The sequence below is a fragment of the Pelodiscus sinensis genome, chromosome 16, assembly GCF_052426305.1.
Source record: "Pelodiscus sinensis isolate ZL-2025 chromosome 16, ASM5242630v1, whole genome shotgun sequence".
Classification (NCBI taxonomy): Eukaryota; Metazoa; Chordata; order Testudines; family Trionychidae; genus Pelodiscus; species Pelodiscus sinensis.
In genome coordinates, this window is record NC_143067.1 from 2,204,202 (window position 1) to 2,231,063 (window position 26,862).

Here is a 26,862-nt window from a genome sequence, read left to right on the forward strand (position 1 = left end):
CAGATTTTCATGTTGGTTTATCAAACTTCATTTTAAATAAAGTAAAATATGAATTTATGTCCAACTCCGAAGGTTTCATTGTTTTCTTTATTTATGGCAGGGGTGGGGAACCTTTGGTGGGTCGGGGGCCACTGACCCACAGGAAAATCAGTTGGGGCCACACAAGTGAGAAGCAAAAAAAAAAAAAAACCCCAGCCCTCACTGGTGTGACTCCCAACTGACACCCCTCACTCCTGGCGCTCTAGCCCTGTGGGGTACGGGGTCAGGGAGGACTGAGGTTCATGTCTTCCCATAAGCCAGATTTATTCTTCTGGGGTTCCAGGGTTAGTGGATTTTGTGGACCCCCCCGCCCCCAAGGTTCTGGGGTGGGGACAAATGAGGGGTTCAGTGTGCAGGACAAGGCTGCCAGCGAGTGGGATAGGGATGGGAGTGCAGGATCTGGGTGGGAGGTGGGGTTCATGAGCAGGATGTGGGTAGGGTGTCTGGGCAGGAGGGAGGGTGCAGGAGCAGGCTGCGGGGAGGGTGTCTGGCCAGGGGGAGGAGGCAGAGTCTGACCAGGCCGGATTCTGACCAATGGGAGCAGCGGGAAAGCCTCCAGGCAACACGATCATGTGCTGCAGGTCCCCCAGCTGGAGGAAGGGGAGCACGCAGAGCCGCTTATGGCTCTGCTTCCTCACAGAGCTGTATTGTGGAGCAAGTCTGGAGGTTTTCTTCCAGTAGGAGGCCAGCACTGGTGCTTCAACCCCATGGTGGGGGAGAGGGGAGCAAGGCTGGAGAGTGAGCTGAGCTCGAGAGACCCACTGGTGGAGAGGGCTGGGAGGAGGAGAAGCCATCTGAACTCGCTGTCATCAGATGCTGCTGTACCATGTTCACCTCCTTATGTGTAGTCCAGTGTTTCCCAATTTTATTTGGCCACGGAATCCCTAGAGTTGCCTTAAAAAAAAAAAAAAAAAGGCCCCTGCCGCGTTTCATTGGGGGGAAAAAAAAAAAAGGCCCGTGCCATGGCTCTGTCTCTTTAAGGGGGCGGGAGAGTGCTGGCTCTTCAGGGTTCCCCGGAGCACCAGTTGGGAAACACTGGTCTAGAATAATGTGAATTTAATTACTGTCCAGAATTATATGCTTGTTCTTAGCAGTGTTTAATGCTCTTGCAGTTTAAGGGTACATGTACAGTAAACTTCCGATAATCTGGCACCTTTAGGATCCAGGGGGTGCCGGATTATCAGATATGCCGGACTATCAGAAGGGGGGGCTATGAGGGGTCTAGGGTGGTGTGGGGGGATGCCACCTCAGACCCCTCATAGCCCCCCCTTCCGATAGTCCGGCTTTGCCCCAGGCATCCCCGATTCAGCCGCTGCTGGTCAGTTTCAGCAGCAGCTGAATTGGGATGCCTGTGGCAGAGCAGCTGGGGTGCTGCCAGGTTGGTCCGGTAGCGCCGCCCCTTAGCGCTGCGAGATCAACCTGGCAGCACCTCAGTTGCTCTTGGGGATGCCTGGGGCAGAGCAGCTGGGGTCCTTCCGGATTGGTCCCACAGCGCCAAGGGGCAGCGCTATGGGACCTACCGGCAGCACCCCAGCTGCTCTGCCCCAGGCGTCCCCAAGTCAGTCGTCGCTGAAACTGACCAGCGGCTGACTCCGGGAAGCCCGGGGCAGAGCAGCTCTGCCTCGGGCTTCCTGGAGTCAGCCGCTGGTCAGTTTCAGCAGTGGCTGAATTGGGGACAGCTGGGGTGCTGCTGGGTTGGTCCCGCAGTGCCGAGGGGCAGCGCTATGGGACCTACCGGCAGCACTCCAGCTGCTCTGCCCCCGGCTTCCCCAATTCAGCTGCTGGTCAGTTTCAGCTGAATCGGGGAAGCCGTGGGCAGAGCAGCTCCAATGGTCCGGCTGCCTGGAGCACTCGGGTTCCTGATGGTGCCGGACCATCAGATGCTGGACCAATGGAGTTTTACTGTATTTGGAATGCATATGACCTTCCCCTCCAGAATCCTTCCTCCCTCCCCCTCCCCCATATCCACATCCCCATGCTGAGAGAAGCACAATCAATTTGCTCCAAGACAAAACTTCTCCTAACAAGTAAAGGGTGCAGAATGAGGGAGGCATCTCTCACATCCCTGCTTTTTTCTGAAGTGTCCAAATCACCTTAGTAAACAGAAGGGTGAAGTCTTGATCAAATGAACATTTGTACAAGTATCTTTACCTTTATGCTCAGGCAGAATTTAGGTAAGTGAAGGACGAAACTAATTTTCAGATATGACCCGTGGTGATAACAATAGAGAGTACCAAATTCAGATCACACACTGCTGAGAAATAGGGCAGACGTAACCCCCCGAAAGAAAGAAAGGTGAGTGTTAAAATTGGCAAAAGGAATCAAGTGCATCCAATATTTGCAAATTTCTTGGTTCAGGCTGGTAATGATGAAATAAACGGCTGCCTTATGTCTCCAGTTCCTTCCAAATCCTTTGGTTAGACTGCTCCCATGAACTTATACGAATAGCCCAGAGGCTTGAGTGGGAAAGAGGCAATATGGAGATGCTTCCGGGCCTTTTATAGCAGAAAATTACAGATACAAGATGGTATTTGGAGCCACATGGGCAAGTCACTCCCAGGGTTGCTCCCAGGGTGGGCGGGGCTTGGGCTGCTGGGAAGATGGAATGGAGACTCCAACCCAAAACCTCGCCTTCCTTGGGCAACTGCTATATCTCCAGGCATGATTTGCAGTTGCAGCATACCCATGTTCCAGTTAGAATGTTCCCAGGAAGGCACATTAAGTGTAGGTCGACGTCTTTCCTCATGAACTAAGTGTTCTTTGATAGGCCATTCAACGTGAGTAGTTCCTTCAAAATGTGCTGGCTACACAACTTATTGGTGTTTCCACATGAGCAAACAGTTGAAATACAAGTACGTAGTTAATATTCATAATGGCCCATACAAAAATGATACCTGCATACAAATAGCATAATCCTGTTCAGCACATCATAACTTTTCTATTGACACCTTACTTGACACACTTTGTAGAAGATTTTGTTGTAAAAGTGGCAGCAAGGATCTACATGGTCGTACGTTAGTCAGATAAGTCACAGTTCTATTTAAAATACAGCTATTTAAGTAACAACCAAGTCATCAGATTGTTCATCTTATTTTTTTCTTCCAAAAAATTCCCTGTAGTCTCATCAAGATCTCTTGCTGTTTTGAACTCTTTGGATGTGTTGCAATTAACACAACAGAAGGGCTGAAGAACTGTCATGCTCAGATTTTCACAGTCTTTTTCTTCTTTCCTTTCTTAGCATTGTGGATTGCCAAATTGTTACTGCTATTCTGTTAGGTGCCGCAAACTCCTGCTGAGCACGTGTCACTGATTGGAGATCCCTTTGCATATTTTTTCCTTTAGTCCATTTTCTAGTATGAAGTTTAGGCATTTATATTGCTGATACTCGTCAATACATTATTTTACACCTTCTTAACAAAGAAGTACTGCTTAAAGAGACTTGAAATCTTTTCTAAACCTTTTGAGTTTTCATGGCTATTGTAACATTTTGAGTGCTGGTCCAGCCTACATTAAAGTTCCCAGTCTCCAGAACAATTGTGCCTTTTTGAGATCCCTACTGTTAGTTCACATCAAACTATGTGTTGATTTCAAATGTGTATATTTTTTAAGATTCTCGAGGGGTGTAATTTTCTAATGATGTTGAATGCTATTAGTTGCGTACTACTAATATATAAGGCCAGAATCAATTATTAGTGTGGCTGTCCAAATTGCTACTTAAAACTTCTGTGCAAAATTTAGTTGGTACTTGCTACGTTTGTTCAGAATGCCCGGTGTGTTACAGCTTTAGAAACCAAGGAAACCTCTATATTCTATTGCTTTTGATTATTTTAGTCGTGTTTTGTTAAGTTCTCTGCACCCAGTGACATGTGCAATGCATCTTGTTGAAATAAACATCCCCTCACATGATTAGGCTACTCCACTTGATTCTTTCAATAATGAACCAATTGACCGTCATGGAATGGACAGCTGTATCATAACTTAAAGCACGGCTACTCAACTTTGGAAGCTGCAGGGGCCACAATGATACAGCACATGCCGAGGGCCGCAACTTAAGTGTGGTTGCATGCACAGGCAAATATATGTGCAAATAGCTTCTTTCACACTGACAGGCATGAAAACATTAAGGCAAGACTACACGACACACAGGCCCCATTTAAGTCAGTTTTGCTGCTATTAATAAAATGCAATATTTGCCCGATTTCCACCCATATGACAGCACTTTTAATGAGCAATGATAGTCCAGGAATTTAACTGCTAAAACACACGTCAACAGGTGACCATTCTGTTGACTCCTTTTTTGTTTTGGCTCCCACCTATGGGCTCTGTGGTGAGCCCCATGTAAATCCAAACCGCACCGCGGGCCGCAAACAAACGGGCTTGAGGCTCCGTGCGGCCCATGGGCCGCCTGTTGAGTAGCCCTGACTTAAAGGCTCGGTTATGGTAAGAGCTCATTTTGTGATAGTGTCTTAACAGTGAACTGTGAGATCTCTGAAAGAATCCAGCAAGAGAGCTGATTCCCTTCACTGCTCATCTTCAAGATAAATGAAATTGAGTCCAGTGCTTCAATAGTAGGGCTTTTTATTTTCAAATAAATATTTGAAATGGTTGAATGACACTGAATGTGTTTGGATAATTAGAACAAGATGACACACGGGCAGTGTGATAGCTTGGACAATCACTGTAGGTACTTAAGTGTTTGTTTATGAAACTGCATATTGGCATATCCATTAAGTGTGTATTTGTCAGGATATTTTCTGTGTTTTGCAACTGACAGTACCGAGAGAGAAAAATATATACTTATTAGCTTGAGCTACACAAACTTTGTAGGATCATTTATATTTGATTGAGCAGCCTTCCCTAATATTTTTATAGATAAAGTGTGTTGATTCTAGATTTGTGGCTACCTGCCAAGATGTTACTTTGGTCATAAATAAGCTGATTTGTGGTTCCCTAATCTATTGAACTGTTGCGCAATTCTCATTTGAAGATGTTCTTTGGTATTGTTTACAAATGTCTTGGCTCCCACTGTGTTAAATTGAAAAAAACGGCATCCTAACGCTACATTGAAGAATTTAGTTAACACAGGTAGGAGAGTACAGAAGAAGCTACCCCTGTTGCTACTGTTGTTGGCTGTCTAGTAGAGACCATGGATATGGATGTTGGCATTCTGTCTAGTCTTAATGGTTAGAAGTGTGGGTTCTTTTCAACTTTAAGATTTTTTTTTTTAATGAATTGTGCCTCTGGGCCATATCTAATGCAGGAGACTGTCTTGCGCGTTAGTGGAGCTGCTTATATGACATGGCACTTTGTTCTTTCAGCTTCTCGGTTTGAAAAGCTGCCTTTTAAGGGGAGGGTCAGCAGGGGATACATTTGTTTCTGGCTGAGTTCTAGTAAGGACCTTTGCCTGGTGGTCCAATGGGGTATAAAAGTGAAGGCGAGATACAAGGGAAAAGAAAGGTTTTTCTGTTGTTTACGTGAGTTCAATTAGGGGAATAAATTCAGAGATGTTAAGGCTAGAAGAGACACTGAGTCTTCAGTTGGACTTTCCTGTATTAAACAGGCTGTAGACTCTCACCTGGTACATTCTGCATCAGGCCCATAACTTCTGGTTGAACTATTGCCGATCTTTTAGAAAGGCATTTAGTCTCCATATAGACACTTCAGGCGATACAGAATCTGCCACGTTCCTAAGTGCCTTGTCCCAATGGTTCATTACCCTCGCTGTTGTCTAGTTTCATCTTCTCACCATTCGGATATTTTCTGTTTGTTTATCAGAAACCTCTTCCTCGAGCAGGTGCTCCTGGACAGTAGCAGAGCTACTCTAGGCCTGGGCTGTTAATCTCCTGGAAGGAGACCCAAGATGCTGCGCTGTTAAATTCCCCGTCCTGTTCGTTCTGGCTCCCTCTGGTCCTGCCAACCAGTACCGACAACTGCTGTTGTTTATGGCAGCAATGTTTTTGATGTGGCTCCGCAGCAGCAGCCGTCATGAGATGCTCTTACTGTTTTAAGAACAAGAGATTATGAACTCCTTAACTGACTTTTTATGTGCAAAGTTTCCATTCACCATCTAAACGCTTACATGGTTTCAAATAATGATTGGAAATGGACAAAATATATTTGAAAGGTAACCATGCAAAGAGGAGGCAATTAGAGCTTCATAAAGATCATGTGCTATAACTTAAAGATATAGTTTGAATTGGGTTGATATGCTTTCTAAAGTAGTCTCAGACGTGTAGTCCGCTGAGCTTGTAACTTTAAAAACAATAAGTAGTCCTGTGGCACCCATGAGCTTTGTTGGTAAAACCCACTTCATCAGATGAATGCCCTTGAAAGCTCATGGGTCTATATGTTGTTGTTAGTCTCTAACCCCCGGTCTACTCTAGGGCTTTATTCGAAATAACCCCTCTGAGGTCAAATTAATAAGCAGATTATCCACACTTCCAAGCCCCTTATTTCGAAATTTGTACTCCTCCTGTTCTTGAGGAGTGATGCTAATTTTGAAATAGTGGTCATATGGACTTTCCGGTGCTGCTATTTCAAAATAACTACTTCCTAGAGTTATTTGAACTAATTATTCCCCAGTGCTTCCTTGGGCTCTAACGGCATGTCCACATTAATGAGCCTGCCTTGGACTAATTTTGAGGATTCCCTGTAGTAAGGACACACTATTTTGATTTTGTTGTTCTGAGAGTTAAATCAATTTTAGTTACTTTGAAATAGTTTCCTAGTGTAGGCATGTCCTAAGGCGCCTCAGGACTCCTTAGAATCGTAGAGCTGGAAAAGACCTCAGAGGCAGGACCAGTCCCAACTAAATCAACCTAGCCAGGGCTTTGTCAAGCCGAGACTTAAACATCTCTAGAGATGGAGACTCCACTACTTCCCTAGGTAACCCATTCCAGTGCTCCACCACCCTCCTAGTGAAATAATTTTTCCTAATAGCCAACCTGGACCTCTCCCACCACAACTTGAGACCATTGCTCCTTGTTCTGCCGTCTGTCACCACTGAGAACAGCCTCTCTCCAGCCTCTTTGGAACCTCCCTTCAGGAAATTGAAGGCTGCTATCAAATCCCCCCTCACTCTTCTCTTCTGCAGACTAAACAGACCCAACTCCCTCCGCCTCCCCTCCTAGGTCATATGCTCCAGCCCCCTAATCATTTTGGTTGCCTTCCGCTGGACCCTCTCCAATGCGTCCACATCCTTTTTGTAGTGGGGGGCCCAGAACTGGACACAGTACTCCAGATGTGCTTCACCAAAACCAAATAAAGGGGAATAATGACATCTCTGGATCTGCTGGCAATGTTCCTCTTAATGCAAGGGCACACTGTTGACTCATATCCAGCTTCTCATCCACTATAACCCCCAGTTCCTTTTCTGCAGAACTACTACTTAGCTGGTTGGTCCCCAGCCTTTAACAATGCTTGGGATTCTTCCGTCCCAAGTGCAGGACTCTGCACCTGTCCTTGTTGAACCTCATCAGATTTCTTGTGGCCCAATCTTCCAATTTGTCTAGGTCACTCTGGACCCTATCTCTGCCCTTAAGCGTATCTACCTCTCCCCCTAGCTTAGTGTCATCCGCAAACTCGCTGAGGGTGCAATCCATCCCCTCATCCGGGTCATTAATAAAGATATTGAACCAAACCGGTCCTAGAACTGAACCTTGGGGCACTCCGCTAGAAACCGACCGCCATCCTGACATCGAGCCGTTGATCACTACCCGCTGGGCCCGGCCTTGTAGCCAGCTTTCAATCCAACGTACTGTCCATTTATCCAATCCACATTCCCTTAACTTGCTGGCAAGAATATTGTGGGAGACCGTATCAAAAGCCTTGCTAAAGTCAAGGTATATCACATCCACTGACTTTCCCATGTCCACAGAGCCAGTTACCTCATCATAGAAGCTAATCAGATTGGTCAGGCACGACTTGCCCTTTGTGAATCCATGCTGACTATTCCTAATCAATTTCCTCTCTTCCAAGTGCCTCAAAATGGATTCCTTAAGGATCCCTTCCATGATTTTTCCAGGAACTGAGGTAAGACTGACCGGCCTATAGTTCCCTGGATCGTCCTTCTTCCCTTTTTTGAAGATGGGCACTACATTTGCCTTTTTCCAGTCATCCGGGATCTCTCCAGATCTCCATGACTTTTCAAAGATAATGGCCAAAGGCTCCTCAATGACATTTGCCAACTCCCTCAGTACCCTCTGATGCATTAAGTCCGAACCCATGGATTTGTGTACGTTTAGCTTTTCTAAATAGTTCCTAACCTGTTCTTTACCCACCAAGGGCTGTCGATCTTCATCCCATCTTGCGTCACTTAGCGCATTAGTCCAGAAGCCGACTTTGTCCGTGAATACAGAGGCAAAGAAAGCATCGAGTACTTCAGCTTTCCCTACATTCATCCAGTAGGGGCCGCACACCCTCTCTGATCACCTTCTTCTTGTGATCCTTCACATCCTTATCCAGTCGCAATTCCGTTTGCACTTTCGCCTTCCTGATAACCCCTAGACATTTAAACCCCTCCCTGGTCATTTGTCCAAGTTTCCACTTTTTGTAAGCTTCCTTTTTGTGCTTAAGTTCACCAAGGATTTCCCTTGTAAGCCAATCTGGTCTCCTACCATGTTTGCCTCTCTTGCTACGCATCGGGTTGGTTTCTTTCTGTGCCTTCAATAAGGCTTCTTTAAAATACTGACAGCTGTCCTGGACTCCTTTCCCCTTCATGTTAACATCCCAGGGGATTCTACCCATCAGGTCTCTGAGGGAGTCAAAATCTGCTTTTCTGAAGTCCAAGGTGTGTATTTTACTACTCTCTTTTCTTCCTTTGGTCAGGATCCTGAAATCTACCATCTCATGATCACTGCTTCCCAGGTTGTCACCCACCTCTACTTCCTGTATTAGTTCCTCCCTGTTTGTGAGCAGAAGGTCAAGCTGCGCACGGCCCCTGGTCGAATCCTTCCAAGAAGTTATCCCCAGCATTCTCCAAAAACTTCCTGGATTGCCTGTGTACTGCCGTATTGGTTTCCTAACAGATGTCAGGGTGATTAAAGTTCCCGACGAGAACCAGGGCCTGTGATCTGGAAGCTTCTCTCAGTTGTCCGAAGAAAGCCTCATCTACCTCATCCACCTGATTCGGTGGCCTGTTGTAGACACCAGCCACAACATCACTGCTGTTGTTTGCACCTCTACACTTAACCCATAGACTCTCAACAGGTTTTTCTCCCTCTTTATACTGGAGTTCAGAGCAATCATAGTGCTCTCTTACATATAGTGGAACTCCTCCTCCTTTTCTCCCCTGCCTGTTCTTCCAGAACAGTCTATACCCTTCCATGACAGCTCTCCAGTCATGTGAGTCATCCCACCAAGTCTGTTATCCCAATTAAATCATATTTCATGGACTGGGCCAGGGCCTCCAGTTCTCCCTTTTTGTTGCCCAGGCTTCTCACATTAGTGTACAAACACCACACATAACCAGTTGATCACCCTATCTTCTCCATTCGAATCAAGGGTCCTCCTTTCTTGCTCGTTCCTCTCTGCATTTCTTCCCAGTATCCAACTTTCCGACTTGCCTCAGGGTTTTGGTCACCGCCCCCCAATGAATCTAGTTTAAAGCCCCCCTCACTAGGTTTGCAAGCCTGCCCGCAAAGATACTCCTTCCTTTCTTGGTTAGGCGGATCCCATCTCTTCCTAACAATACTTGTGCCCGGAACAGTCCCATGGTCGAAGAAACCAAAGCCCTATCTGCGACACCACCTGCGCAGCCATGCATTTACGTCCTCAATTCGACGATCCCTGCACAGTCCTTTCCCTTCAACAGGGAGGATTGACAAGAACACCACTTGCACTCCGAAATCTTTGATCCTTCTTTCCAGCGCTACATAATCCACAATAACCTGCTCAAGGTCATTCTTGGCCGTATCATTAGTTCCCACGTGGAGAAGCAGGAAGGGGTAGCGATCGGAAGGTTTGATCAGCTTGGTAAGCCTCTCAGTCACATCCTGAATGCGAGCTCCTGGTAAGCAGCACGCCTCTCGAGATTCCAGGTCCAGATGGCAGATGGATGGCTCAGTCCCTCTTAGGAGGGAGTCCCCGACCACCAGTCATCGTCTTTTGGGGGTGGTGGTCGTGGAACACCCATCCCTAGGACTACGCATCCGATGCCTTCCAGTAGATGGTGTTCCCTTGCGATTTCTTCCTTGTGAGGTCCCTTCCAAAGCATTCAGCACTGCAGAGCCTGTGGAGAGAGCCTAAAAGCAATTACTTACCCCTCTAGCATTGGGGGATTCCCGTGCTGGCCTTTTTCCCCTTCTAGAAGTTACATGTTGCCAGTTCTCTTGCTGGTCCTGTACTGCCCTCTCTGGCTCCTCTGCCTGCCATGCTTGCAAGATTAAATGCTGCCTTCTATTGAGGAAGTCTTCATCCTCTCTAATCAAGCATCGGGTCGACACTTGGGCCTCCAGTCCTGTAATTTTTTCTTCCAAAATGGCGACCAGCTTGCACTTCGGGCAGATGAAATCCATTCTGTCTTCTGGGAGGAAGACAAACATGGCACACGCTGTGCAGGTGACAACTTGAGCAGACCTATCACCATCCATCCCTGCTGTCCTGGAGAAGGGATTTAAAAAGAAAGGCAAGAGAACCTCGCGCCCTTCCCCTCTCCCCTTCCCAACTCCCTCTTTAAACTCCCTGTTAGCACTCACCTGTTCGCAAGCTCCTTGGTTGCTTGCTCACTGCTTTATTTGGCCCTGGACTGCCTGAAAGTCCCTCCCTCTACCAAGGCTCAGCCAATCAGCAGAGGCTTCTAGAATTCAAACTTTAATTAGAAGCCAACAGTTTCCACCTGCCACTCACAGCACACACTCCATGAAGGAGAGGGAGAGGGGGAGCGGAAAGGGGAAGTGGGGGAGGGGGGGAAAAAAGCCTCACTTACAAACATAGGGGAAAAAACAAGCAACAAAAAAACTACACACAAACCCTCATTTACAAACACAAGCTCAGCACACAGGAACAGAGCTTTAATAACAACACACACTTGCCTCAAGAGTCCTGTATCTGCTTCTCCTTTACCTGGAGAACTCCCTCTCTAAACTCCCTGTTAGCACTCACCTGTTCTTGTTGTTTCTGAAGTTGTATTTCTCAAACTGGGGTCTGCAGAGCCCTGAGGGGTACTCCGTGGGCCCCTCTGAGTCACTGCACCCTCCCTCGACGACTCCTTCCCCCGGTTCTGGGAGCACAGCCCCTACTGCCAAAATGTGAATGTTGTGAAGAGGCATGTTTTAAATATCTGATTTCCAAGTTTCAAAATGGAGTTGTAAAGAATGCAAAGGCACTACTTTCCCCTTTGAAAATACTTATAGCACTTGCAAAACCGGCACGGAAATTGACAATGAAACTCTGGCCTGACTCCATGAGCTACATACAACGTTCGTCAGTAAAGCTGCTGCACCATCTTGAGCCTTGCAGTGTATTGAGGGCCACCATTATGTATGGCCGTTAAACCAAAGTCTCCAAACTCAGTTATAGTCTGTTCTTTCCTTTGATTTGCACTTGAATTTCTTTCTCCTCATTAAGGCGTCTGAGTCTCTCTTCCCATTGTTAATGTGGAGTTGTGATCCAGAAGGAAAGAGTAGGCACGGTACATTCTCGCATTGTGTTCTAGCACTGCTCACCGGTAGCCTTAAAACTCTGGGACGTGGTGACTTTGGTACTCTGTCATTGCTTCCACTGCACCTAAGCAAATTGTGCAGTGTGCATGTGGTAAGAGCAGAGATACTTGAAGTGAGAACAGCAAAGGAAGACTGCACACCCGGGCGAAGGGAGAAACATGGGCCAAAGTGAAAAGGAAGAGTTTAAAGTGAGACTCGGAGAAGGAGCTACCTGTTTCGGTGGGGTACGGGTAGTACCTATTAACTGGGCAGCACCCCTGAAAGCGCTAACCCCAAATTCCGAATGGGAGGAATTAAGAAAATGAGACTGCAGAGCTTTGCCACCCTTTAATCGCCCCAAAGTCCATGGAGTATGTGAGAACAGGAAGGCTTGTAGTAGGTTTCTAGTTTGCAACAGTAACCTTAAACTTTGTTTGGATTATGTTGTTGAATACTGAATAAATAATGAAAACCAGGGCCAAGTGGAAGTTTCACCAGGCACCTGCTGATGTGCTAGAGGTAAACAACTTTTGAAACAAACAAATTTCCAGCTGAAATCACCTGCACATGTGTCTTTGGAAGCTGGTAATTGAATGTTGGTAACCAGGTGTGCCCCTCTTTGACCTTAGCACTGGCTATAGAAGTGCACATCTGCTTAGTTTTTGTATTCCTTGTTGCTTGGTCTGTGGGAATTAAGCCAGGCATGCCAGATATTGGGATCCTTGTTCTAGCTAGTTCTTCTTTGGGTGAAATATGACAGTTAAATGAACATCCTTCCTTAAGGAACGATGTTACCCAGCAGTCTTTGAGGCTGCTGTTCATGTGTTTGATAAAACGTGATTGTTTTCTATTTAGCCAAGAAATAAACAGAAGATGTGAACATTTGTTTGCTTTATTAATTAGAACAATGTTGCTCATACTAAGCATCCTAATTGCTGTAAGCAAACTGTTTGTGCCAAGCCTTAGGCTCCACTAAATAGCTGCTTTTAATTGAACTTAAAGCTAAAAATAAATAAATAAATAAAATCAAGGAGCTTTGTGGAAATTCAGTGGAATTACAGTCCTCTTCTGTTTTGTGGTAGAGAGTATAAACTGTGCCTTGAACTTTGAAAAAATAGCAATCCTCAGATGAATGTCTAATTTATCACAGCTTTGTGTGTTTAATGTTAAATTAAGGAATTTTGGAAAATTACAATGAACTGTCCTGCTGTGACAAGTGCAAATTTATATATGTACTTTAAAAAACATTGGTTAGTTTTATTTGCCTGCCCTTACGTGCCCTTATGTGTCAGAATAGACTGTTAATTGGTTGGCTGTTTTGTGGGTCTGAAGCATTTTGGGAAAAGGGGCTTATTGATAGCTGCTTTTTCAGGGAATGACCTGTTAATACAGCTTTATAGAGATGGACAACTGGGGCAAGAAATACTAAACAGCTGGTAGTTGAGGAGAATTGGAATAGTTATACATTGCTTTAGTTTGGGATTGTACCCTATTAGATTTTGGGTACGAATATCCCATTTGTAGGTTGTCTCATACAGGGTGAAACTCTCCTAACCAGGATTCTCTGGTCCGGCAACATTCATGGTCTGGCACAGATGTTGCAGGACCCGAGAGTCCTGGTGGAAAGCCAGCAGTAAGGAAGGGCTGGCAGGGCAGCGGGGCTTCTCAGCAGTGTTGGGAGACCTGATGTGTGGCTGTTAGCGGAGCTAGAAGATGCTGTAGTTGTGGCTCGGTGGGACCAGGAGCCGGAGCATAAGGTGGTGGCTGCCTGCCAGATCCCAGAGCCGTGGCGGCAGGGCCAGCAGGAGCTGGGGAGCCAGCCAGGAGGCCAGCAGGCTGGGCTAGGGGGGCTGGTGGCCAGAAATGACCTCCCCAGTCTGGCAAAATCCCTCATCCAGGACCGGTCAGGCCCCAAGGGTGCAGGTCCAGGGAGGTCCAACGTGTAGTAGCTAAGGTTGGTTTTGAGCTGCTTGTATATATTCTTAGAATATTTCTTCAGTAATCGTCATGTTGTTTTATGCTCATAACGATCTTACGACGCAATCAGAAGAACATAATCTACTCTCGGGGAAAGGGTTCTGACCAATTGGACAGTTTTAAGTAGAAGGATGAGATTTTAAAAGTGCATTTACTGTGTGATGAGCCCTTCAGGAGACTTCTTTTAAAGCTGCTGGGGAAATCCTTTGCTCTTGACAGATTTACTGAATGGATCTGATTGCCAGTCTGGGAAGTTATTAACCTCTGAACTTGGGATCCCTGTGTGGCCTTCTGTGGCAGAGGGCTCAAAGTGAAGGGCAAACAAGTGTGCGTAGGATGCTTGCACTTGGCCCCCGCAATCTCTGGGGAAATACAAGGGCGTGCCAAGCATTAGGAGATTATCTCTGGATCCTTGAACACGCGGCCTGTACTGTGTCTGCTTGAGTTAGGCATCCTGCTGGAAAGAGGTGTGAAAGGAAGGAGAAGCATCTCGGGGCCAGTACCCTGAGCTACTCGCTAGCCAGGCCGTGCTCTGGAACAGTCAAACTGTGGTCACTGTGGAGCCACTCAATTCCCGCAAATGCCAGACAGCCATTGAAGCAGCGGTTGTGCAAACTGCAAGTGGGGGCAAGGAACGCTGTAATGTGCTCCCCTGAAGATTGCCTTTGCTTGAAACTGCATCACACGGGAGTGTGCCTGGATTCCAGCAGTGTAGAGAGGAATCTGCCTTTCAGTCTGTCTTTGGTAGGACTTGCAAATGTGTAGTGAGAGACCTGAAATAGTTTACAAGTTGAAGTTTGATTAACCTGCAGAGGAAGGGTTTATGAATATCCTATGGCACGCCTTAGGGGAAGTGTATTGTTGTACTTTGATGGTTTTGGAAACACTGACATGTATTCCCGGCAATGAAGGCATTTGGCTTATGCCAGTGCTGAAATTTATCTACACTTTGTCTTGTTTTATGTATTGCAATCACTAGGCTGAAATATCACGGGTCAGTCTCTAGGGATGTTAACAAATGGTTATTTTTGTTAACGTGTCGCTGCTGAAATGTTCACATTTACAGTGGGCGGGAGGAGGTGGCAGGAGTCAGTGCTCAGGGGGAGCCAACTTTTAAGCTGGCTCCTTGCAATCACCAGCTCTCGCCAGACCCGAGCTCCCTCCCCACACTGCTGCTTCTGATACAGAGGCAGCAAAGCGGGGTGGGCAGGTGGTTCCGCGAGAGTCAGTACATAAGGGGAGCCGGCTTCCGCCTCCCCACCAGCACCGGTTTCCACCTCCCTCCCCTCACCACTGCCTCTGATGCAAAGGCAGTAAGGAGGTTGGTGCGTGTAACCATGCGTGTTAATTGATGAGCATGGCTTATTGGTTAACCATGTACACGACTACACATTAACATCCCTACCAATTTCACCACTGATACAACTTGAGGCAAATGAAGTTGTATCCATGTATGTCAACTGCATGTTTTTCCTCTTCTCTCCAGGTGCATGATTTAAAAAAAAAAATGCAATGAGAGTGATGTCAGTTTTGATAACTTTTAATAAGTGAGGTTTAGGGAAGAGTTTAAAAAGACCTCAGAAGTTTCACTTCAATTTCTAATTTCTGCTCCAGGTTACATCTTAAGTGTTGTGCTCCTAACCTTACCTAGACAACACCTGGTTCAGCTCTACCTGTACTTTCTGACTGCACTTCTGCTGTACGCGGGGCATCAGATCTCCAGGTAAGAATGTGTGACATTTTCCACATGACTTGGTTTTCAAATCTGAAAAATCATTTGGTTAATATTTTGCCAGTAGTAGCAACAAAGAGGGAAGGTGTTTTTTTTTTCCTCCCCTTCCTTCTAGGATATAGCTTGTCTTTCCCTATTTTGAAAATAAGTTAGAAGAATCAAAAGATGTATCGGGCCTGGTCTTTTCCATTGAATTCAATGGGAGTTGGGATCAGGCCCATAAACCTTTTATTTTAAAATCCTGTCAGTCTTCGCTAGTTCTCATAGTGGGTCTGTCCCCCTTCCAGTCTGAAATGCATTTCTTTTGTGATGGGCATCGTTTCTGTTGCATTTCTTTGAGTTTCACAAATGTTTTGGGAGAGTAAGACACATTGTTCCTTTCAACTTGCTGGTGCCTAGACAAGGAATAAAATGCAGGCGAAAGAGCCATGGAGAGGGATACGTGTAGAATAATAGTGTTGGAATCTTTTAATACTGCAGTGTTAATTTATCATCAATTATATTGTCCATTATTTTACTTTCACAAACCAGTAATGCTGTAAAGAGATCTTGGGCCTAAGATATAAAGCGAGAGGCAGTGGAGAGGTCTGAGATGATACCACCAACCAAATTAAATCTTTCTTTCTTTTGGTAGGGTTGAATATATTTAACCCAAAATTAAAACCAAACCCATTTTGAGTAAAAACTTGGATTAGAGCCTGAGAAAATATCATCTTGTTAGGCGCCATCCCTGAGAAATATCCCAGGTAGGGCTGTAAAGAGGTAACCGGTTACCTGGTAAACATTGCCTTACCGGAATGCTTACCTCAGTAACCAGTTAACCAGCACCAGGCCAGAAGAGTCCCCTGCCCACAGTCGCATCCCGCAGTGCGCTGGGCCCGGCATGGCTGGAGTCCAGCTAACCAGTTACACTGAATGTTTAACCAGTTCACTTTTTAATGGTAATTTTACATCCCTAATCCAAAGTGTGGAATTGGACCTGATCCTCTTGGCACCTGGTGGTGGAAAATACTTTAAAACATCATATTAAACTGGTTTTGAATAAAATGCTAGGTTTTTTGGTGGTGTGCTAATGTTGCAGCAAACGCTTTGAAACTGCCCTTTTGGTCATATCTGTTCATTTCCAAGGAAAGTTTTAAATAGAGGTTTGGGGACAGTTGTCACGATGCCCTGGCTGTCACGGTTTCTTTAATGGTGTTCTGAATGTGAGAGAGCAGACTGTGGCCTCCTATTTCCTGGGTAGGAAGGAGGAAGGCTTCCTCAGTATTCCCTGGGAATCCTGAGCTTTTTCTCGCTGTCGTTTGCAGATGTTTATCCTAGTGTTTTTAAAGACTATATTTACTTGCTAAGAGAGCACTGACTGTTTTAAGATCCTGGATTAAAATAACAATAAGGATACGAATGTGACATCCAGAACATGTGTGCACTCTGGTGTTGGTCAGAGACAGGTAAGCTTTTGGCCCAAAGGGCTCGGGGAGAGATTCACTTCTGCAGCCCTGAGCATCGGCCTTCCAACCTGAAAAAAGGAAGAAGAGTTCATACGCTTCCATGTATATACCGCCTTGGGCATGGCCCCTTTGGATTTTTTTCACTAATCTTTGAGTTTTACTGCGTCACCTTCTGAAAACTGTGGCAAATCAGTTTTGTGAAGGTGAAATGCAATATTGCTTGAACCGTTAGCGTACTGTTACTTGGCTCCACACATGTATTGGACAACTCCTAGTAAGGAGTTAATGAGCAGGGGTTTTGTTTAAACGTAGTTAGGGCTGCAGATTTGCCATGGCATTTGTATCAAAAATCTTGGAGCAGCCTTGTCCTAAAGCATTGGGCCTGGCTTCCCACTCTGGGCATTGTGACCTGGTGTACGGAGTTGCTGTGGTACTCAAGTTTGGCCTCGCACCCCTCTGTTAGGGCAGGGGGGCCAGGGCTACTCCCTCAGATTTGGCCTGCCTGCTCCCTTCATGATGGAGGAGTGACCAGGCCAAGCCAGACGGGAGGAGAAATGCATCGCTGTGCACCCCAGTTCGCCTCCTTGTGTGGCCATTGCAAACCCAGCCGCTTGGGGCAGGAGCCATCCTTGCAGGGAAATCACACTCATGTGTATGCACGTAAACTTTGCACATGTGGGGCTCTCAGGCTCTCTGTGACCTTTCATTTGTCACTTTCCCCAACACTGAACAGAAAATAGGCTCTGTTTTAAAATACAAATTGGATCAAGTCAATAGTCTAGCAGTAGTACAGAGTCTTGCCCCATGGAGATCCATGTTTGGGTCCTGAGCTTGCTGGCAGGGCTAAGCTGGTACTTACTGACATTCTGGCGTGAATTTACCCATTCCCCTGACGCAGGACAGACTGATTTTGGAGGGAGTTCGGTCCAGTCATCCTTGACTAGTGGTAGGCTCCCCACAGCAGCCTATGGCAGCAATAATGGGAGAACCACCACCATTACCATGCCCCAGAAAAGTTTTCCGATTGAGACAGAGCCAAGAGAAGTATGACTAATATACAGATATGCTCTGTACTGTACGAGTTGTCACTGTTGAGCATCCAGCTCACTTTTGATGTTGCTTAGTGGACTTAATGTACTAAAATTACAAGAAGCAGGTATTTAGACTTTTCTTTCAAATATTCAAACCTGGTACATATTGAACCTCTCTAGTCTAGAACACACTGCTCTGGAAACATCCCTTGTCTGGAATGATTTTAGTTAGCCGGATGTCCACTTTTCATGCGTGTGGCCAAGTTTCCCGTGGTCCCATAAAGTTTGTTTCCAGCCTGGCTGTTAGTGTTCTGTGCTGTTATTTAGCTCTAATTTACCCCTTAGTGTCTTCTAACAGCCTACTAAGTGCTGGTAATGCTGCCAGACAATACTAACCTCCCGTGATCCAGAAAAGTCCTCTTGTTCAGAATGAGTCCGGTCCCAAGGGTGCCGGACTAGAGTTTCAACCTGTACTGCTGTTCAGTTTTAAATTGTTGGGATAATTTGGTATTGCATCTACTGCAGTTCACTAACTGACACACTGTTTAAATGGCTGAGGAAGTAACACTAGGGAGTTACAAACACATGCATCTGACGAAGTGGGTCTTTGCCCACGAAAGCTTATGCTCCAACACATCTGTTAGTCTATAAGGTGCCACAGGACTCCTCGTCGCTTTTGCAGATCTAGACTAACACGGCGACCCCTCTGATACTAAACACAGGTTGATAGACAACTTAAAATGTGAAACAGCAGGATTTGCTTTACATCAGCTGGTTTGGCTACATGCAGCCTTTCGGAATTTCTGAATCACTGGAGGGCTGCTGTTTCCAGAGCTGCTGTTCTATTTCAGGAATAACTTTTGTGGTTCAGGCACGGGACTAAGAGTCATGACATCTGGGTTTTATTCCTGGCTTCTGTTTCAGATTTCCACTAAGGCAACTCATGTAACTTCCCAGTGCCTCCACTTCCCCACCTGTAAAGTGGGGTGCCATTCAGACGGATATTGGGGGTTGCTTCAGTATTGTTTGTAAAGCATCTGGAGATAGAGACCACAAGGTAGCACACCCATTGTGGTTCATGAGAACAGTCACCATCATGGAAACTCCTGCATGTCCATGAAATAAAGAGAAATAAAGGATGGGTCAGACAGAAAATCTCATCATGCCACTGTATATATACTTGATATGCCCTCACCTTGAATATTGTGTGCAGTTCTGGCTACCTCATCTCAGAAAAGATATATTGGAATTGGAACAGGTGCAGAGAAGGGCAACAAAAGTGATTTAAAGATATGGAGCAGTTTTGATATGAAGCGAAATTAAAAAGACTGGGACTTTGCATCTTGCAAAAGAGATGATTGGCGGTGTGGGGGAGGGGATGTGATAGAGATCTATAAAGTAGTGACTGGTGTGAAGTGAATAAGGAAATGTTGTTTACTCATTCCCATAACACAAGAACTAGGGGTCACTTAATGAAATGAATAGGCAGAAGGTTTAAAACAAATGTATGTACTTCTTCACACAGCACAGTTACCCATGGAACTCCTTGCCAGGGGGTATTACAAAGACTAAAACTATGAGGTTGGGGAATAGGTCCCTCAGTTGCTAATAGCCAAGATGGTCAGGGATGAGGCCCCATGCTCTGAGTCCCTAGCCTCTGATTGCTGGAAGGTCGTAGTGGATGACACTACGTAGGACTATGATTCCCTGTTACGTTCTTTCTCTCTGAAGCACCTGGCATTGGCCACTGTTGGCAGACAGGATACCGGGCTAGATGGACTGTTGGTCTGACTCGGTCTGGCTGTTCTTATGTTCTCATGCAGGCTAGCCTGAAAGGCAGATTCACCTGCTCCTGCATGGAAAATAGATGCTCTTCTATTTTATACAACACATGGTCCTGAAGCATTTAGACTGCAAGCCTCTTTCAAAAAAGAGTGTCTAGATGACAAGAAGATTTTTCGAAAAAGTGGCTCGCTTTCTCGAAAGAGTCTAGACACTCTTTTGAAAAAGCCCTGTTTTCATGCAATAGCACCTTTTTTAAAAGATGACTTTCGAAAAAAGGTATTATTCCTCGTAGAATGAGGTTTACCGCCGTCGACAAAGCCGCCGTGTTCTTTCAATTTACTGTCTGCAGAACACAGCGGTAGTCTAGACGCAGGTTTAGTTTTTTCGAAAAAAGACCACTTTTTTTCGAAAAAACTCTGTAGTCTAGACACCCTTAGAGACGGTCAGAGCCAGAGATTCTCTGACTCTGGTTTACACACAGTTACATCAGCCTCTCACTCAAGCCATGCTATTACACAATCTTTCACTGGAAATTGTAGCGAGTTGGGATGCGTGCTTATGTTGGAAAAGGGAATCCTGCATAACTTCCCATTTTGTTTTCCTGTTGGGCTGTGGTTCTGTCCCACAGTTGGCAGCATTGGGAATCATGAGGGGGAAAAATGAGTGGGAGCATTTTACATCAAACTTTAGGTTTCACGTTTTGTTGTATTAAAAACATGGAGTTGTGCATTGGTGAGCTTGTTTGGCAGTAAGGAGGAGACCGATTAGCTAATGTAAGTGACAGCAGCATGCCCCAATTAGTCCAGATAACTGCTGGGTGCTAAAATAGTTGACTGCAAAGCACCTTTGTTTAAAAATGGAAGATCCTTTGTCGTATGTGTGAAAATATAAAAGCACCAGTCACACACGAGCACTGTCGGAATGGTCTCTTTATGCAGAAGGTTATTCCTAGGTGGTTATGAGTGGCAGTTTTTTTTAACTTTCCAACCTAGATTGGCTTTTGAGCTGCATTCCCATCAGCAATAAATCTGAAAACCTGATCTTACCTTTATATTTAGGTCCTAATTTCTAATGCAAATCATATGCGATGTTTCCTTTAGTAAGAAAATAATAGTTTTTGCACTACTCCAGCAAAACGAACAATTGAGGAATAAAAGCTGCAGCTTAATAAAGCTTTAATTGATCCAAATTGCGTGCTCACACTCACTCCTATCAGCATCTTTATGGAGCACTGCAGCTGTTTGTGGCCTCTTCGGAACATCTCTGCCAGCAGATCCTCATGCTTGTGCTGCTAACATAATAAGGAAATCATTGCTTTCGATGGTTCACTAATTTTGAATAAGAAATTAGGATTCTACTCTGCAAATACTTTTACAAATTATAATTTAGCACTTTACATCTCTGTTGCCCTCTCTTGATATCAGTTATTTCCCTTCAGCTATTGCTGCAGTTTAGCCTGTAGAAAAACGAATGCATCAGATCTCTGAGCCTGTCAGTGTGGATTGAATCTCTTGCATAGTGGTGTCTGGCAGAAAGAGCGTAGAGGTTGCAGCCTCTCCTCTTCTGCCTCTTGCCACCCACAGCAGAGAGACGGAGCCCAGTGGCTGTCGGAGCAGCTACTCTCTTCAGAGACCTTTACGTTTTGGGGGGGAGGGGTCTTTCAGTCGAGTTGGAGACGTCTTATTCACTCCCCATCGAAGCACGTTCCCCAAGCCCCACTCGAATCGGTGACCGTGTTAAATGCCGGCGGGGGGCGGTTTGTGCTAAACACTCAGACTCCGGGTGGATTTCAGATCCTGCCCATCCCGTCATGGGCTGATTCTCATAGAGGATAATTGCCAATGCACATTCTGCCTAGCAGAGAGAGAGCCATGCTGTGCGTGCGAGTCCTTTTCTTCCGCGCCTGCAGATCCAGGAACGATCAGCTTCAGCTGCATCCATTAGAGCAGCCCAGGCGGGTGGTTTCGAATCCCTGGTCGCTACCAGCGCAAGGCCGAGTAAACCAGCGTTGGACAGCAGTCCTGGGAGAGCAAATCACACCCCAGGTTCCAACAGCAGAGTGTGCTGGGAGGAGAACATCACTCCTGCAAGGACAGAGCTCCTAAATCAGCGGTGGGCAGCCAGGCTGCCTTCCTCGTCTCAGTGGGCCACAGGAGTGAAATCCACTGGTGGGTGCTCGGCATCCTGTGGCCTGCATGCATCCCATTGGGGCGCCACCTCTGGGTAGCCCACTCTCTGCCCACTTCCCCCACGCCTCTCGCGCACTGGGGCACTGGAACCCTGTGCTTGCCTACTCCTTTCCCCACCCTCCCAGAATTTGAGTGCGGTGAATCAGCTGATTCCCAGCATTCAGGGGAGGGCAGGGGGCCAAGTACAAATGCGATGGAAGGGCTAGGAGGAAGGGGGAGAGTAACTGTGCCCCAGTGCCTGAGAGGTCGGGGGAGAGGGGGCAGAGGAGGGGTGTACGGGCTGCAGGTGAAACCTGTTGCCCCGCACTGTCCTAAATCCTCATCCAGAACTGGAGTGGATTGGGGAGCCAGAGACCTCGCACTGACCTCAATATTGAGATCCGTCATAGAGCCAGGCAAGGGCCTCAGGTATACTCTGCAGGAATCGGTACCCTTTCCAGAGACATTTTGAGGACTGAAGAGGTGACCAGGCCAGGTCTCCTATGGTTCCATGGCGCCGCCACTCAGAGAAGAGGAGGATGCTGCTCACCTGCATGGAGCAGAGAAGGGGAGTTGGGTGTAACTGGGATTGGGAAGCGAAGGAAAATGTTCTTTCTAGAATCCATCTCCTCCATCCTCATGCATTTTAATTGCAGGTTACTGTCTACAGAGCCTCCTTTCAGCATACTTGGCACGCACTAGGGTGCTGGAAAACTTGCACTGAGCAAGCAGGGCTGCCGCACATGCAGAATTTTGAAGTGTTTGTTTTACTAGTCGAGAGGAACGTCTGAATTCCAGAGACGCTTTGCAAAGGAGAGGGTGAATGGCTTAGAGGGGAAGAGGTTGCTCTTTATCAAGTAGGGATAGAGCTGGAATAATTCTCTGTTTAACCGGCACAAGCTTGAATCCCAGGGTCTAGTTGGACTAAAGCAGTGAATGTATTTGGTAGCTAGCCCCCGAGTAACATGCACTGTCTACCTTCCAGTAAAGGGAAGGACTTTCCCCTTTCATTTGATCAGGGGATATCTCTTAAGTTGCTTTTGCTTTGGCTAGAGTGACTGCTGCATTGTTCCAGCCTGCCCTTTTTATCTGGAGGGGCTGAATGTTTGTGTTCTACCTGCAAAGCTCCACAGTCTGTTCCCATGAGTCCTTCCGTCTGGGTGGGGTGGCAGTCAGGCACTGGCAGCAGGGAATGCCCTCTTCTGGGAGTTCCCCTCCAGTTTCTTCCTGCCTCCCCAGCAGCTGGTGGCTCAGCCAGCTGTCTGCGGCAGAGCGTCTCTGAAGGAAACGACAGGCTTGATTCCACGTGTGTAAGACAAGCAGTTTGGTCTCGGTATGTGCTTTGGAGTTTTGAGAGGCCTCTTCTCAGCTCCGCGCCTCTTGCCAGTGCCCCACGGGCTTCTGGGAGCAAGATAGGCCAAGGTTTGCCTCAGGCTCCCCCTTACTGCTGAGGCACTCATCTCTGGAGGGAGCAGGCGGCCTCCTTCAAAGCTTGTTCTGGGAGGTGCCACCTCAGCCCCCCGGCAGCCGTTCCTCTGGCTGGGGAGCTCCGCTTCCCCACGGTTCTGAATGATGTGCCCCAGCTGCAGACAGCTCATCCTCCCAGCTCTCACGGCGTTCATTTGTGCGGTAAATGACAGGCCTGTGAACGCTGGCAGTCTCGGGGTACACTAGTCGCTGCTCTCGTATGGAGATCAGCTAGATAGCCGTTAGTCCCCCGGTTCTGCCTGCTGGTCACCCAGTCTCAGCCAGGGCCGTTTTCTTTCTCGCGGCAGAAGTCTTCCCCACGCCTTAGTGCCCAAGCGAAGATGGGCAGACTGTGCTGAAAGCTGCCTCATTTCGATTGTCTGTGTTTAAAGGAAGTTACACTACTGTCAAAATCTCACCCTAGCACATCTGTGAGCTTGTGCATGAAGAACAGAAAATGAATCCATGCTCACCTGAAAAGCGCCTTTCTTTAGTAGGTCCACCAATGCAACTCACTGTGCGCACACATGAATCTTCCAGAGCACAAACGGGAATGTGGTGTCCAGGGATTTGGGTGTGTTGTCATTAGGCAGATTTTTACCATGTCTGCAGTAGGGGAAATAGTTTTTCTTTGAAGTATATTAGGGCTTGTCTCCACTTACCCCAGATCGTATCTTGGGTCGCTTTTCTCCCCTAGTATAGACCTGGCCTTAGTCTGTAATTAAGGAAGTAGATGGAATTAGCCTGGCTGTGGCAGTTGTTTCATTTGGAGGGAACTTCAGGGTAGCGGGATTCCCCTGGTACCAGTGACCGATGGGTCTGGTTCTGCTCTAAAGTGCAAGCAGGCTGAAGTACCCACTGGGGCGGGTCTGCTGTCCTGGTTACCTGAAGAAAAAAAGTTTTCATGTAAGCCAAGAGCGTGTTCCTCCTCTGTCAAGGGGGATGCTAACAAAATGCTGCTAGTGTTCAGATTTTGCAGATAGGAGGTGGTTTAACCTGGCCAACAAACATAAGCTTCCTGACGTCATCCCTTGCGTAGGGAGATTATACATCTTAGGCCAGGTCCGCACTCTGGGAAAGGTTGGCTTAAGGTATGCCATCCCAGCTACGTAAAAAACATGGCTGGAGTTGATGTACCTTAAGCCGAGCTTTGACGTAGTCCTCATAGCAGGAGGTCGATGGGAGAAACGCTCCCGTCAACTTCCCTTGCTCTTCGCAGGGAGCAGGAGTACCGGCACTGATGGGCACCCACAACGTTTGATTTGGCGGGTCTTTACTAGACTCAGATCGCCACAGCTTCGATCTCCCCGCAAGTGGAGATGTGGCTTTAAGTGCATAAATATGAATCTGTCCCCCTCCCTTTACCTTTGTACATATTCTACTGAGAGAAATGCAAATATAAACCCACAGAGTTATACACATCTGGTTATTGAGCACCGTGATAGAAATTAAAACGTTAATGTTAAGAATGAGCATTACCTGGTACTTAAGTTGAAAGCCAGAAAAGAAGAGAGAAAGCAGATGAGATGGGGAGGAATGAGGGGTGGCGGTAAAGAGATGCACCTTCCAGATATCATACAAAGAACAAAACCTGGCCGGTTTCCTGGAGCTTTGACTCTGCTTTTCCTAAATGTTCTGTTGCTCTTGAAGCATGTTCTTCAGATGCCTTAAGCAGCTCTCTCCTTCCATGCATGCTTCATTGATGGCGGTGCATTTTTGTTGGTCAGGGGGCAGGGTGTATTGGATTTTCATATACTAAACTGAGGAAATTTAAATTTCACCACTAGTAAAGGAAGTAAGTTACTTGTGCAGATGATCAAAATAACTTACTTTCGTGTGCTGGAGTTCTTGAAGACAGCCGTATCTGACAGGTAGTAGAATCCTTCATTCCAAACCAGAAATGCTGGAATACTGTAGAAGGGGAGGATCATGGGGGTGGGGCGCGGGGGGCAGCCTGTTCTGGGCAAAGAGCCAAGATAACAGTGGATCTAGCGCGAAGAGCTGGGGCAAAGTTGTCAAGCTCCCCCCCCCCCCCAAATCACTCCAAAAAAAAAAAAAGGCTCTGCGTTTTGAGGCTTTTTGGCCACAGCAGGCTCCTGCCATCTGCCGCCATCTTTATTTCTGCAGCTTTCATGGCTACTCCGGACAGCTCCCCTGCCCAGGTCAGCACAGGGAGCCGAGAGGAGAGTGCCATTTTGGGGGACACGGGGGAGGGGGGCACACGTGTCTTGCGGGCCTTGGATTGGCCACGACTGTCATAGGGCAAGAAGAAAAAAGAACTGTCACGTTACACATCATCTATTCAAGTAAAGAAGTTCACCCTGTAAAATGTTCTGTTATCCTGCTCAGTTTACTAGGCACCTGGGACTACACGCCATAGCTGGGCTGCATGGCCAAGTTAAAACTACTCAGGTGCTCTTTAACCTGAGGGCTGCTCATTAAAATATAAATGTGGAGAGGTCTGTGTAATGCGAATTTAGGCTGTGAATTCAGCACGGTATTTAAGCTGGTTCCTCACTTTAAGCATGAGTAGTCCTTTTGAAGTCAAATATGATTTGACACTTTTCCGTTTAAAGAATCAGTTTTAAAGTCATATAAATGAGCATTCAGTAAAAGAGCTGACAACGATTTCACCGGCAAATGAATTGGAAAAATGTATTTTCTCACCCCTTCCACTTACAAAACTATTTGACGTGGTGCTGGGAGGAATAAAACTAGACAGAAAAGAAATATTTAAACAAGCATCACTAGAAAGTGAAGTAGTCCTTATTCAACATGTTTTTTTTTCTCTTTTCAAAACTCTCTTGTAACTTCAGTCTGTTAAATACCATGTGCGGTGGGTGCCTATTTTATGAAGAAGTAAATGCCTTTCAAGCTGGTTTATATAGGTCTTGATATTATGTTTTTGTTCATTAGGGATTATGTTAAGAGTGAGCTGGAGTCGGGCTATGAAGGGCCAATGTATTTAGAACCTCTCTCCATGAATCGCTTCATGACCGCCTTCATAGGTAAGTACGGGTTAAACATCTGATGGGTGGCAGGAATTGTAAATTCTTTTCCTGATCTCTTAATTTCTTGGGCCTAAATGTCTTTTACCATTGGTATCTTGTAAACAGTAATGACATTCCTTTCTATGGAGGTGGGTCAGTTCATGCTGCTGTTTGATGTTGTCCCATTTTTGGGAGGTTCATTTACTACATCTGCACTAATAAACACATTCCCTTGAGATGAACTTTGCTTAAAATTAACACGCTCACTGTGCCTGGTTTCCTTGATTATTATAGGTTTTAGTTTCACTTGCGTTTTTGCGTAACAAAACAATCCTACTTAGTTGTAGTAAAGGCAGATTTTGGCATACTAACCTGTGCTGTGGCCTTTCGGCTGACTCCTCCTGAAACAACAAAAATAGGATGTCAAGTATGGGAGACTATTATCAAAAGTGCAGAGTATTTTTATGTAGACCTACAGAAGGATTTAAAATCTTTTGCACACAGGAGGTGTGTGGGGTTGAAAATTTGCCTAGCAGATACCAATTCATTGAAAACAGTTGATTTTCTGAAAATATTGGTACAGAAC

At 46.3% G+C, this 26,862-nt stretch overlaps 1 protein-coding gene across 4 annotated transcripts in view; it reads left to right on the forward strand.

Moving 5' to 3' along the window:
* RNF145 (ring finger protein 145) overlaps positions 1-26,862 on the forward strand; it is a 78,928-nt gene that overhangs the window by 24,328 nt on the left and 27,738 nt on the right. For 3 of the 4 annotated variants that reach the window (XM_075900645.2, XM_075900643.2, XM_075900644.2), the window contains 2 exons: positions 15,270-15,378; positions 26,203-26,294. In XM_075900645.2, coding sequence (XP_075756760.1) covers positions 15,270-15,378; positions 26,203-26,294 — 201 coding nt within the window. The remainder of the gene's footprint in view (positions 1-15,269; positions 15,379-26,202; positions 26,295-26,862) is intronic. The other variant, XM_075900646.2, reaches the window with a different exon arrangement.